General features: G+C 26.1%; 1 protein-coding gene across 6 annotated transcripts; it reads right to left on the bottom strand.

Moving 5' to 3' along the window:
• Positions 1 to 3,816: 3,816 nt before the first annotated feature.
• On the bottom strand, positions 3,817 to 12,522 carry LOC122498102. Of its 6 annotated transcripts, none has more exons than XM_043605681.1 (3): positions 12,393 to 12,522; positions 5,307 to 5,812; positions 3,817 to 5,224 (listed from the first exon to the last, which is right to left on the bottom strand). In XM_043605681.1, the coding sequence occupies exon 3, from the start codon at positions 4,965 to 4,967 to the stop codon at positions 4,263 to 4,265; it is 705 nt and encodes a 234-aa protein (XP_043461616.1). In that variant the 5' UTR covers positions 4,968 to 5,224; positions 5,307 to 5,812; positions 12,393 to 12,522; the 3' UTR covers positions 3,817 to 4,262. The 6 variants fall into 6 exon arrangements, with proteins under 6 accessions (XP_043461616.1, XP_043461617.1, XP_043461615.1 ...); XM_043605682.1 differs by having other exon boundaries at positions 3,817 to 5,187; XM_043605680.1 differs by having other exon boundaries at positions 3,817 to 5,488; positions 5,558 to 5,812.
• Positions 12,523 to 14,316: the final 1,794 nt, after the last annotated feature.

Below are 14,316 nucleotides of genomic sequence, written 5' to 3'. Positions count from 1 at the left end.
TCTACAAAAGTGTCTGTCTCTTTGCTTGTCTGTTGAAAAATTTGTCATCATCATAAATGGAATAAGTTTAGTTAAGTCACATGGAAGAGTTTTGCTATCTAGATATGGTCAAATCCACGAAACTTTTTTTTTTATAAGTTTACCATCTTTTAGGAAAAAATAGTGATAGTTTTTATTCTTCTTGTTTTTTACGTTTAATGATTTTTACACTGTAATGAAAAAAGGGGTGTTCTCTAAATTATGGACGGTAGTGTAATATATATTATATTGTGGGACATAAAAAAATTTGGATTACAATAATAGTAATGGAATAAATGTCACGGAACTGAAATTATTAAAAATTTTAAATTTTACTTAAAATTTTAATTCATAAATAAAGAATTAATATCATGTTACAAAATATATGGTTTTTGTAGTTATTTCTTTTAGAGAGAAAGTCATTACAGTAAGCCAGACAATCTGCAATGTGTTATTTATCATCTAAAAGTAATCTTCAAAAAGAAAATGATAAATGTTTTATAAAAATCAATAATTCAGGTTCCATTATGCTTGCTAAATTTTAGCTTTCTCTTTGACAAGGAAATGTACAAAAAACGCTACAGATACGCAACCTGATTATGCGATATTCTTTTGTATGAGACTAGTGAATTTACATGAACCTTTTAAAATGAGGTGTGAAGGCAATTTAGAAACTAATTTTATTAGCAACATTTTTTAAGAACTTTAATAAATTGGACATTTACATTTTTTAATTATTATAAAAATATATATTACATTATATACATTTTACAATTAATTTAAATGTAATTCAACAAAATGTTGAAAATAATAAATTATTATTTATTTTCTAGCAGATGAAATTCAGCAACAAGTAGATGAGGAAGAGGAGATTGTGTGAATGTGAATTTACACCAAGAAAATATATTAAATTTGCAAATTTTTATAGACAGTATGCAGCCAACCAAATTAGGTCATTTGTAATTATTTGTAACACTCTGCAAAATCTTTTTTGAACCCGACGTACACAAAGTATTTTCTGTAGCTGTATTCTGTGACAAGACAAATCCAAGAAGTGTCGATAATTATTTGGAAGAGCTCAGAGATTACAAGAAAATGGACTAATGATTGAAGATAAGCATTTTTTAATAATATAAAATGTATAATTTGTGATACGCCTGCAAGGGCCTTCGTGAAAAATACTTTAGGGCTTAAAGCTTTTGTATCTTGTGAATGACGTGAAATTATTGACTATTCAGAGGAGAGAACTTCTGTATTTCCGTCAATTAATGAAACAGAAAGAACTGACAATATATTCAGAAATCAGAGTCAACCAAAACACCGCCATGGACCTTCTCCCTTCTATCGCATTATTCCATAATTAAATATGATAAAGATTTTTATACTAGATTCTATGCATTTACTCTTCTTTGGTATCATGAAAAAATTACTGGAATGTTGGCTGATCAGTAGACTAAATTTTAGGTTAGGTTCGAAGAGAAAAAAAGAACTAGCAAAACGGATGAAGCACATCTATTCCCAAATTTCAATTAAGTTGCAGAGAAAAACTACTCGTTCAATAATTTAGCATGCTAAGTGGAAACCTGTAGAGTTTAGATTTTTTTTTACTTTTTGCTTCAGAAATTAGCAAAAAAATAACTAATTATTAGTGAATAAATAACGACAAAAAAATAGGCAAGTTTCATTAATTGAATTTGTTACCAATAATATCAGTTATTTTTACATAACCTAAAAGTGAATTTAACTAATAATTAATTACCATTAACTATTTTCATTAGTAAAATATTACTATTTGAAGCAGTGACTGAATTTTTACTATCCAAATAGATATTTTTAATTTATTCAAATTTAGAGAGATTATTTATTATTGTTTTATTTGATTATAAATTTTAAAAATAATCAACAAAGATTAGTTAAGAATTAAAAACATTATAATTACTAAAAAAATATTCAGTAATATGTGAACAATTTAACACTCAATTATGTAATTAATAATAAATTATGAATTTATTGTATGGTAAATATTAAATTTTTAATAATAAACTTAGAAACAATACTTCTGAGAGAAGCATGATTTTTAAATTTCGCGCCAGATTTCTGTAGAAATCATTGAAAAACGAAAAAGAGGCTCACCGACGAGAGCAAAAGCCAGGCGTATGATAGTGATTGTGGTCATATGGAGTAAGTTTGCCGCGAGAGTGGGGGCCGTTTGCGTCCGCCTTCTGGCACCATAAATTCATTCTCATTTTGGTGACAGCAGAAAGCGCATCACGCCATTCAAAATTAAAGTTTAAAAAGGGTAAATTAATAATTTCAATAGTGCTAAGTCTGGAAAAGGAGCCCTCTTATTGATGGTGAGTCCCAATTACTTATAATTGTTGTTTCTTGCAGATTGGCATAAAAATTTATTTTGTTTGAAATTTAGATTGTTGAGAGTGATGTTTGTCGCCGCATTGTTATGCGGTATTTTGAATTCTAAAAATTCGGCCTTCTGCCGAATAAATAAATTGTTCAATTAGTATTAGAATTTAAAGTAAATTTATTGTGATAAATCTAAATTCAGTGACAGTGTGTATTTATTCTGCCGAATAAATAAATTGTTCAATTAGTATTAAAATTTAAAGTAAATTTAATTAATTAATCTTTTGGATAATTTTAAGTAAAATATCCTGGCGCTAAAAATATAATATTTTTCCTAAATTTAAAAATTAGTAACTTCAAAGTGTAGAAAACGTTCATTTCTAACCTATTGTCAAATAGTTAATTGATTTTGGTTAAATAAAAGTTAAAAACAGGATTAAAATCTCAAAATATATATTTAAATTGTTTAAAAGTCTTAAAATATAATTATTTAAAAATAATAACAACTTCATACTTGAATGAAATATTGATAAATTATAAGTATTATTTTTATTCAATCAGTTAAGAAAATTTGCACAAGTTTTGCAGTTTTCTCAAATTCATTTCTACTAATATATGTTATACGTACTTAAATTATCAGTGAATTTTATGTTCTTCTGTCCAATGAAAATGTTACTTTTAAGCACACTAATACATTGAGTATAGATAAATGAATATGTCAGTTTAAAGAAGTAGTATATACATTTTTAAAAATTTTAAATACATCTTTTTAAATAATTTTTAAAAAAAATTTCTAAATGTGGTAAAGATTTCAAAACCCTTTGTCATGTCAAAAAACGAGATATTGTGGTTGACATTTTTTATTACATTTTTAGAAAGTATAGTGTAGAGTGGGTAAAAAAGCCACGTATTTGCTTTTATTCTCAAAAATAAAAATTCCAATAAAAACTATAATATTATCGATACAATATTCAAACCAGAATAAAAAGTTGCGTCTTACTTAATTAAACTTATATTCTAAATGGCTGATAAAACACTTCAATAGTTTTAATATAAAATCCAAATGGCTTGATTCTCATAGAGGAGATAATCTTTTATCCCACAAGACCTTGGAGGTAACCAGCATAATTTCCTTTTTCATCGATATGTCGATACTTGTGTCTTGAACCAGGAAGTATATTGTTAGAAATCTATCTCATCACAATATATTACGAGTATTTGAAGGTTCACGAAAACATCGACTCCAAAAAATAGCGCAAAAATCGAGAACGTAGGACCTCATGTTTCTCCAAGTTTTAGTTTGGGTCCGTCGCTCGATATTTGTAGACGTGAAAATAAATACAAAATAGTTTCCCAATTCCGAACTTTAGATAACACTACTTCTTGTCAGTATTCTAATGGTTGGTGTATTAAATTGCAAATCAGAGACAATATTTATTTATTTTATTTTTTTATTTAACATTGTGATACAATATATTAATATTATAGTAAAAATCTGTTACAGTCTTGAACATTATAAGAAATTTTACCGAATAACCTCTATATAGGATTGTTATTACGCATGTAAATGCGAAAATCGGTTAGAAAAAGCAAGTACTAAAATATTTAATTACATAATATAATTTCTATTATGTAAATTACTATTATATTCACTGAAAAAAAATTCTGGTTGCAATAACAAGAATTATTACTTTTTTAAAGTGATATAATAAACAAAAATAATTAAAACTACACATAAGCAAAACCTTACTTCTTTTTTTAAAGTCACCAAAATAAACCGTAAATGTAAATAACCAGGTTAAATAATTATCTGAATTTGGGTAATGTTGATAAAAATATATTTTCAATTGAAAATATTTATTTAACTGATCCAATCAGTGGAACTAACCCATTAAATTATCCAAGAAATTTTCCAAAAATCTTCTAATTATATTGTAAACATCTTGACAATCGTTCAGAAAACTTACTAGATGTCTGATGTTATAATTTCTTGCACTTTCTAGTTCAATTTTTAATTCCTCAATTTCTTTTTGACGTTTTTCAGTAATACTCTTATGTTGTTCGTCGGCTATTTCATGCAATCTGCCATGAAGAAAATATACTTGATCTTTAATTTTATAAAGTAAAGGCCAAAGAAGGGCTTGAAAGGACCTTGTAACTTCTTCAGCTACTTTTGTATTTAACAAATAATCAAAAAAACTAAGTAGCTTCACTTTTTTCAACATATCATTTTTTTCAATACAACTCTTCAAACTTTCATCTACGAGTTCAAGAGTAGATAGTATATCTTCTATTGACGCATTTTTCTCCGCATGGCCTAACAATATTTCTTCAGTATCACTTAATCTATTTCTTATACTGGTTATGTAATCTTCTGATTCATTTGTGAACAATTTTTTTTGAAATAAATTCGCCGTTAATATAGATAATTCAGCAGTTGATGAAAACATCATCAATTTAGCATGAGTAGCATATATACAATTTTTTGTGGATTCTGAAATACTCGGGTTCAAATCTTGAATATAATTTGTTTGACTAACAGCTTCCCTAATAGCAGGAACAATATTATAACATAGAGCAGGGTTCATTGGACCTAATTTTGTCACTTTATAGAATATGCCAATTTGATTAGTATTATTTATTAAATATTCCAAAAAACTTCTTACAATAGGAGACAAGTTTACACCAGAGTTTAAATAAGATGTTCGTATCTTGTAAACAAAATAATTATAATTGACTGATCCGCCATTTAATTTTGAGGGTACTTTTGAGAAAATTACTGATATACTTTTAAAAAAGTCCTGAAACCTATTTCCAATGAAGATTTCGAGATTATTTAAAAGTTCTAAAAATGAATTAGTATTATCGGTGTTAATATTTGCAAAGTCTACAACTACAATAAATTTTAGAGATTGAACACTTTTTACCAAGTTATAAATATAATATGAGTTAATGATGTCTTGTTTTACTCCTCTGGTGTCACCAAATCCAGGCGTATCCCAGATGGCCAGATTGGAAAAATGAGTCGAAATCCATTTTGAAGGTTCTGTAGTTACTGATTCTGATTCAGAGCCAATTTCCGGTCCAATGGAGTTAGAGTCATTTTTTTCTAGCACAAATTCAAGATATTTACGCACGCCTTTCAATTTATTGCGAATTAAATAATTAATGAGTGTACTTTTGCCAGATCTTGCGGTGCCTATACAAATGGCTGCATGTTCTGTATCAGTAGTCTGGTTTTTCAATTTTGCCCTCGATAATTCGAGTTGTTGATGTAAAATCTCTACATCTGTATCACCTAACTCACAATCTTTACTGCTGACTAATACAATTAGTATGCATATAAATACTATTCTGATCATGATTAATAATTAACAGTATTTTGTTAAAGGATTATCTACTAATATGCTTGAAATTAATTCCTCTTGATGCCCTAAAAAATGACAAAAAATTGGAAAATGTAATTTAATAAAGTATTTAATGTACGATTAATTGTAGCGAGAATATTATCTTATTGTAGCACGATTTCAAGATCAATCTATTAAATTTTTATTGTTATTTGTTTTTGAGGTAGTCCATAAATTACGTAAGACATTTAGGGGGGAGGTAGGGGGGTCTGCTAGATCTTACGAACAATAGAAAAAATGGTGCTAATGTATGTAAAATATCTTACGATGTGGTGAGGGGAGGAGGTCAAATTTTCCAAAAAAATGTCTTACGTAATTTATGGACGGCTCCTTTTCATAAAAATTAAAATTTTTCATAATTCCAATATAAAATTTTTTGCAATTTAATTATTTTTAAAAATTATAAAAATGTTTAAAATATATATAATCACATACATTTTTTCAAAAGTATAAATAAATTCTTGTTTATTGCTTATTTTATTTACTTATTAATATTAAAAAAATTTATGAATATATGTTTTAGAATATTCGATAAATGTTAATATTAGGTAAATTAAACATTTTTATAGAAAACAAATTTTAGAGTATAATAAATGCAATTTTATAATTCAATACATTTTTACAGAAATTTAAGAAATTTTTCCTGAATTGTAGTTATTCTTGCTTGAAATTTCAATTTGTAAAAGTTCAATTGATTATAATTGAACATGATTATTTGTGAATATTTTTTTACTGATTGCCAATAGAACATAAAACTGACAATATTATTATTTGACAGTGAAAATTTAATCTCGGAGAAAAAGGGATTGTTGTATTTACTAATGTACGGGTTGTTAAGGGGAGGGGGAATTTTTTTGGCGATACGGAAAGAGTTAATTAATTTTATCGCTTTGCATATAATTTTGCAACATTTGAACAATATTTCTCTAAATTTTCATGAAAAAGTATTGAGAAATGAGCGAGATAATGTGATTTTTCTCAGGCGCTTCTAAGAAAATTTGATTTGCGGTGTACGCTGTAACTCGTAACAGAATCATTTAAAATAAAAAAATCAAAGTGCATTTGTCAAAGGAGATGTTTCTTGAACGATTGGTCAAGTAGATTTTGAGTTATCCCGTACAATGGACATTTCTTACGGCTTAGGAATCACTCTTTCAAATGGTGTATCGGAAAATATTGCAAATTTAAAATCAAACAAATTACAAATGATTATTTAATAAAAAAACATGAATCCTAAAGCGTGGACCATCAAAACTAAAATACTCATAAATCCGTCAATTTTGTTCCGATTGACTTTAAATTTTAACACAATATTTTGGAAATATTGTGCATTAATTTTAAAAAAATTTTAAAAATGCAATAAAAGAATTTTTACAATTTGGTTCTTTATATTCTGTTGTTGTGCTGTAAATTCCACTTTGACATGGAAATAGTTTTAATTTTTTACTATTGACGCAGGAGATCCGCAGGGCAAGAACAAAGTCGCACCAGCGACAGCGCACCAGCGACAGAGCTGAAGCGCCGCTCTCGAAGGCTAAAGTCTTACGACAGTTCCGAGGGTGGGTAAAGGGCTCCAAAAGAAGGGTTACGGGTTTAAGTGGGTCGGGACTTACTATTTTATTTATTTTATATTGTTTTATTTCTTACTTTACTAACCCCACATAACCTTGGAGTGCGGATTCCAAGGTATCTGTATATGCAGATATCCCAAAAATCCTTAAGCAAAAAAAAACATACCCAGGCATCACAGTTGGTCCCCTTTTGTCCCCTTTTAAAAATTTTGTCTCCTTTTTCCCCTTTTTTGATAATTTGTCCCCTTTTTCCTCTTTTTCGGTGATTTGTCCCCTTTTTCCCCTCTTACTGATCAGAAATAAAATTTTTTTTAAATATATTTCAATATATGATCATAAAATTTATATTCAATTTTTGAATTATCAAAAATTTTAATGGAAAATCTTTCAAGGTAAATTTAAAAATGAAAATTAATAAAAATTAGCTTCTAATTTTTTTAAATTCAATATTTTCAGTATTTTCAATTACATATTTCCAAAAATTCAAATTAATTAAAAAATAATAACATTTTAGAATGATTTTTTACATTTTGAAGAAAACAATCATGTTCAAAATATTTAATTAAAATTTATCAACAAAAATTAATTAGTTTTTTAAATTATACAAAAATTCTTTTTAGAAATTAAATTATTTTCGAAAAATTAAATTAAAATATTTTTAAAAACTAATTATTACAATTGTTTTATAATAATTTCTTAATATACAAATAATTTCAAACAATGTAAATAAAAATTTATGAAAATTTACTTTTTGGACTTATTAAAATTTTATAGAAATCATATGGTCCTGATTTTAATAAAAATTCTTCAAAAATTTGATGATTTTTATCAATATTTTTCAAAAATTCAATTATTTTTAAAAGATTTTACCAAATTTTAATTGTTTGGAAATTTTCCAAAATTAAAAAACTATTATCTTTTAAAAATTATTTTAAAATGTTTTTAAAAAAATTAATTGTAAGAATTTCTTCATAATTTTTTGAATACATTGTATCTTAAAAAAAAATTATGGAGAGTTACAATTATTATAAAAAAAATTGAGTTTTTGTATTTTAATTGAATTCTAGAAGAACTTTTGGAAAATTATTTAAATTAATTGATTCACAGATAAAGTTTAGTTTAAAATTGTAGAAAATAATTGAATTCAGGAAGGATTATAATTGTAATTTTTAGAAATTATTAAAATTCGAATAAATTTTACTCATTTTCCGTAAACATTCATATTTTCCTGTAAAAAGAATTTTGATAGGGAAAATAATTTTTAATGTCAGTAAATTGTCAGGGAAATTGATAAACTGAAACTTGTGACCACCTTGTATATTATATTAAAATTAAATCATTTTTAAAAAAACTCTATATACAAGTGATATGATAAAAAATTTGAATTATATGTGCAAATTGTATAAACAAATAAATTTTTGTAGGTTTTAAATATTTTTTTTGAAAATTAATATTTGTTTTTTCCGAAAAATTTATTAATAAAATTTCAAGTTTTTAATTATGTTATAAATGATTATTTTTTTAAAGATTGAATTTCTTTGGATAAACTTTCTTAAATGACTGTAACACTCTGATATAATAGAAAATTGTATTTTCCTATTGTTTATGTGATGTAAATATTTAAAAATTATCTTAATATTAAAGTCATTTTCTACCAAAGAATCCAGAACTGTAAAAAATTTGTAAGAATTTAACTCATTTTAATTTGTTGTTTGGTATATTTTTTGTCCCATTTTTGTCCCCTTTTTGAGGAAAAAAATGCATACCCGATTGGTTATATTAAAACAAAATTTTTGTTGTCTCAATATTTTTGAATTGTTATAGTGACAAAACCACTTCAGGTGTTTGCTGTAACAACAAACTTAATTATTCTTGAGATAAATAAAATTTTGTTTCAACAACCAATCAAGCACTTTTTAATTGCATTTCTGAATAGTTAGCATTAAAAGCTTTCCAAAACAGACAATAAAAATCCTTTTACGTTGAACAAGTAATGATGTTTTAAGGGATGAAAATAGGGATTGAAGGTTGATTCTTTACCATATTCAGCGAAAAATAACTCAAATGATCAAAGTTTTTAAAAAATTGTTCGAAAATTACTAAAAATTCTTATTCTAGAGTTTTTAGGGTCGCTGAATTCAAATTTTATAACAGATTTTCAAAATTCAAAATGGCGGCTAAACAAATTTTTAAATTACGATATTGAGTTAAAAATACTTACCCGGTAGTTTTCAAGGTCGGCGAATTCAAACTCCATATCAGGGTTAAAAAATTTTTAATGGCGAAATTAAAATGTCGGTAAAAAAATTTTAAAGTTGACAGATATAGAGATGAAAATACTTACTCGGGGGTTTTCGAGGTTGTTGAATTCAAATTTGATGTCAGATTTTTAAAATTCAAAATAGTGGATTTCTAGCTCAATCCGACAACTTTAAAATTTTTGGCTGCGCAATTTAAAATGTTTCTAATCTGATATGAAATTTGAATTAAGGAACCTCGACAAACCCCCCGAGTAAGTATTTTCAACTCAATCTCCTGAATTAAAAAAATTTTTAGCCGACATTTTATTTCCATCATTTTGAATTTTAAAATTCTGTCATAAAATTTGTATTTAGCGACCCCAAAAACTTCTAGTAAGAATTTTTAGCCGTTTTATTTGACCAATTTTTATAAAACATTGATCAGTTGAGTTATTTGTGACTGCTGAATATGCTATAGAATCAACCTTCAACCCCTATTTTTATTACTTAAGTTTTTGCATGGATTAAAAAAATCTTTTGAATTTAGATAATTAAGAAAATTTGTGTCGATGGTTCATGGGCAGATTTTGTAAAAAGTGTCCTTGTGGTGAGAAATATTTGTTCGAAAATTATTGTTGTTACTAATTTTACGTCATGTAAACCAGACGGTGCCGGTTTTAGGGCTTTGTCCTACATTTACATTAATGTAAAGTGGCGCTTTTCTTGTAGGTGTTACACAACAAAATTTTTTTTTATAATTAGATACACTGTTAAAAATTGGACTCCAACTTTACACCTAAAGATTGAAAATTATATACTTTCAATCTCAAAAAGTGTGAAATACTTTCATTTGAGGAGGTTTATCCCAAAATCGATTTTCTACAGATTTTTAAAAAATTTTAAAGACATATTCATAGCTTTATTTTACATGTGTGGTTAAAATTTTATTGAATTTAACCGTACCGTTTTCCAGATATAAATTTATAAAGTTTGAAGTTTTCAATGGGAACAGTGAAAAAACATGCAAAATGACTATGTTTTTATTGATTCAAAGAAAACGGCTTTACAGATCTTTGCAAAAAATTAATATAGGATAATACAGCATTTACTAAAATATAGAATTGATTGGCCGTTGAGTTGTAAAGAAAATATTATATTATTTTTTGAAATTTTTAATAAAAAAAATTATTTCTTAAAATTTTGTAATAAAAAAAAATTATTTTGTTAATAAACAAATAAATTTCTTTAAATTAAAATTCGCTTGCAAGTTGCTCGTGGGTTACGCTACGATTCACAGTGTGATTTTTTTACAATTGACTGTTCAAAACTGTCTATATCCTACAATTTTTAACATCGATTTAAGTGTTAAATAAAAAATTGTAAATTTAAAATTAATTTGTTTATAAAAAAAGAATTTGTTTTTATTAAAAATTTTAAAAAAGAATGTTTTTTTGCATCAAAATATGTATAGCGCATTGGTAAAAGATGTAAAAAAATTCCGCCAGGAATTCCGCACGTAATGTTTGCTGTAATTTTTTTAATTTTCGACCTCTTTTCTAAACGAATTTTGTAACGATAATCTTGCGGAATACTTTTCGAATTTCTAGCGGGATTTTCAAAAAGCATAACAAAAAAATTCGTTAGTTTAATTCGCACGTTAAATGAGAATGCGGTATCCCGTGTAGAAATTGAAACGTGGTAGCGATCCGGCCCTGATCAGGTTAAATAGGGCCCTGATTTGAAAATGAAACACTTTTTCTGATCAGGTCCTGAAGTGGTGTTTAAAAAAAAAGACCACATCAGGGCCTCATAAGGCCCTGATCACAACCTGATTTGGTATTTTATAAGTATACTTATAATAAATTAGCTTATTTTATCTGCAGTAAAATTTATTTCTATCATTTCATGTGAAAATGGAAGATTAATTTTAATATACAAATTGTTTTTATTCCTTTTCAATAAAAAACTAAAATTTTGTTAAAAAGTTAAAATGATTGCGACAAACCAAAATTATGCAGATTTTGTTCTCTTTATTTCAAAAGAAATATAGAAAATTATGCAAATTTCAGCAAAAAAAGAAAATTATTTGCATCATTTTTTTGAAATAATAATTTTGTAAAAAATTCAGAATTTTTTTAAAAAAGGAAAAAAATAATTTTTTTAAATAATTAAAATTTTTCATCATAATATCAAGTTACATATATTTTTTTATTGTTTAGAAATAGAATATTATATCCGTACCTTCAGATTCAGAAAAAACATTTTTTTTAGTTTTATCAGAATTTGGAACATTTTGGAACATTTCTTCGAATTCATTTTAATTAATTATTATTTATTTTCACTCGAACTGTTTTTTTTTCGTTGAAACTGACGTAAAATGAGTTTTAAATAATTCAATGTGGCTTTTTCGAAGTAATCTGGAACCTGATCAGGTCCTGATCAGGCCCTGGTCAGGGCCTGAAAAATGGCTGTGATAAGTAAATCCTGATCAGGGCCAAACCACAAATAGAATTTACTTAAGGCAATTTCTACACGGGATATTATGAAAAATAACCAGAAATTTTTTTAATAGAAAAATAATCGTTTGTTTAACAAGAAATTCTGGTTAAATTTACCAGAAATGTAACAATAATTTCTAATACTTTTAACCAGAAAAAGTATTAAGGGTATATTTAACGTTTTATTTTGGTTAGAATAACCAGAATTTTATAATTTTCAACTAGATTTTTTTGAATGTGTGATCGCACACAATTTATGAATATTATTTTAAAAATCTTAAAGTATATAATGCTTACGCTCTTGATGTGCTCAGCAGATGTGTAATTTATACAAGTATTGCGGTTTCCTGAAATTCATTTCTACTAATATACGTTACACACTTAAATAATCAGTGAATTTTATGTGCCTCTGTCCAATGAAATTGTTACACTTGTAACATTTTAAGGACACTAATACAAACAAATGAATATGTTAGTTTAAAGAACGAAAATAAAATTTTTTAACCGCACGAATAGAAATAGTAATACATATTGTTTATCTATACCTTTTATTCGTTGAATTCGTCAAAATTAAAATATGAAAATCTTTTTAAATAATTTAAAAAAATGTTTTTATTTAAGAGAAAGAATTTAATTCTCAAATTATTTGACACTTTTTACTTAAGGGAGGAGTAAGGGTTCGAGTTTTAAAAAAACACTATTTTGCTTTAACCCCTTCATTGACTAGAAATTTTAGATGATATGTAATGCTCATTTAGCCAATTTTTTTTAACAACATTAACGAAACCAAATTTTGTTTTACAAATTGTCATTAAAAAAGAATTTTTATAAATTTGACTTTTTATATTCAGTAATTTTTATCTACAATCGAATTAGAATTTATGAAAATTTCTATTTCATATAGTTTTCATAAGTCCAAATTTACATTCAATCGGCTTTTTAATAAGCCGCTTTTTTTTAAATTTTAAAACCAAGAGATTTTATTTAATCAAAATTTTTGTTTGTCGATATGTACATTTAGTAGAAACATTGTATCAGTGAATACTTTGTTATCCTAATTTTTATGTTACATAAATTCAATTTTATCGAGATGCCATTTATATGACTTATAATTCATTAGAATTTATATTTGAAACTCTATTTATTTGGTAGAATTATTATATTGCGAAACATCTTTTTAATTACATTTTCATTTATATGCAAAATTTAATGTCACCGAAGTGTCATTTATCAGTGTTTTTATTGATCCCAGTTATTATATGTGTCTTACTAGAAGAGCGAAGTATAAAATAAAAGAAATAAAATTTGGACAAATTTGTCACAATATTAATTTGTGAATACTATAGAAGTTTTGTTTAAAATAATTTTATTGTTCAGAATTCTTTTTTAACTGAATTTCCGTTTCTGAGAAATTTCATTTACGCAATGATTACACAGCCACACAAAAAAAAAAGTTCTGATCTGGGGGTCTCACTATGTAGACTTTATGTTTTTTGGGTCGCTGAATCCGAATCCGAGGTCCATTTAACCCCATCAGATCAGGATTTTGACATAACCTCAAAAACCCAATATGGCGGACACATTTTTGAAAAGTTCATTGGATTCGCTTCAAATTCGTTACTCGGGGGTCTTTGGGGTCGCTGATTACGAATCTGATGTCGGTTTTTCAAAATTCAAATTTGTAATCAGCGACCCCAAAAACCCCCGAGTAACGAATTTGAAGCGAATCCAATGAACTTTTCAAAAATGTGTCCGCCATATTGGGTTTTTGAGGTTATGTCAAAATCCTGATCTGATGGGGTTAAATGGACCTCGGATTCGGATTCAGCGACCCAAAAAACATAAAGTCTACATAGTGAGACCCCCAGATCAGAACTTTTTTTTTTGTGTGGCTGTGTTATTGTTTAAACTAATTTTTATAATATAAAATTTGTTCATAATCGAATTTTTATTGTACAGAATTTACATTAGATCGAATTTTAATTTTTCGACATTTTTATTTATTTAAATGTTTATTAAACATAATAGACAAATGAACAAATTTTATTAAATATTTTTCTATTTATTAAATATTATTTTTTAGAAGATAATGCTTTCGGGCTTAGAATATAATTTGTTTGTATCTCTTTGCAGTTTTAAAAACTTTGCTATTTTCAATTTTTATATATATATATATATATATATATATATATATATATATATATATATATATATATATACG

Source organism: Leptopilina heterotoma, unplaced genomic scaffold (genome assembly GCF_015476425.1).
Source record: "Leptopilina heterotoma isolate Lh14 unplaced genomic scaffold, ASM1547642v1 Lhet_142, whole genome shotgun sequence".
Taxonomy (NCBI): domain Eukaryota; kingdom Metazoa; phylum Arthropoda; class Insecta; order Hymenoptera; family Figitidae; genus Leptopilina; species Leptopilina heterotoma.
Note: the sequence above shows the minus strand (reverse complement) of the source record. Positions and strands in the feature narration are given on the sequence as shown.

Excerpts from the sequence above, each read along its gene's own strand:
- LOC122498102 (XM_043605679.1), bottom strand. The coding sequence starts at position 5,741 with ATGATCAGAATAGTATTTATATGCATACTAATTGTATTAGTCAGCAGT.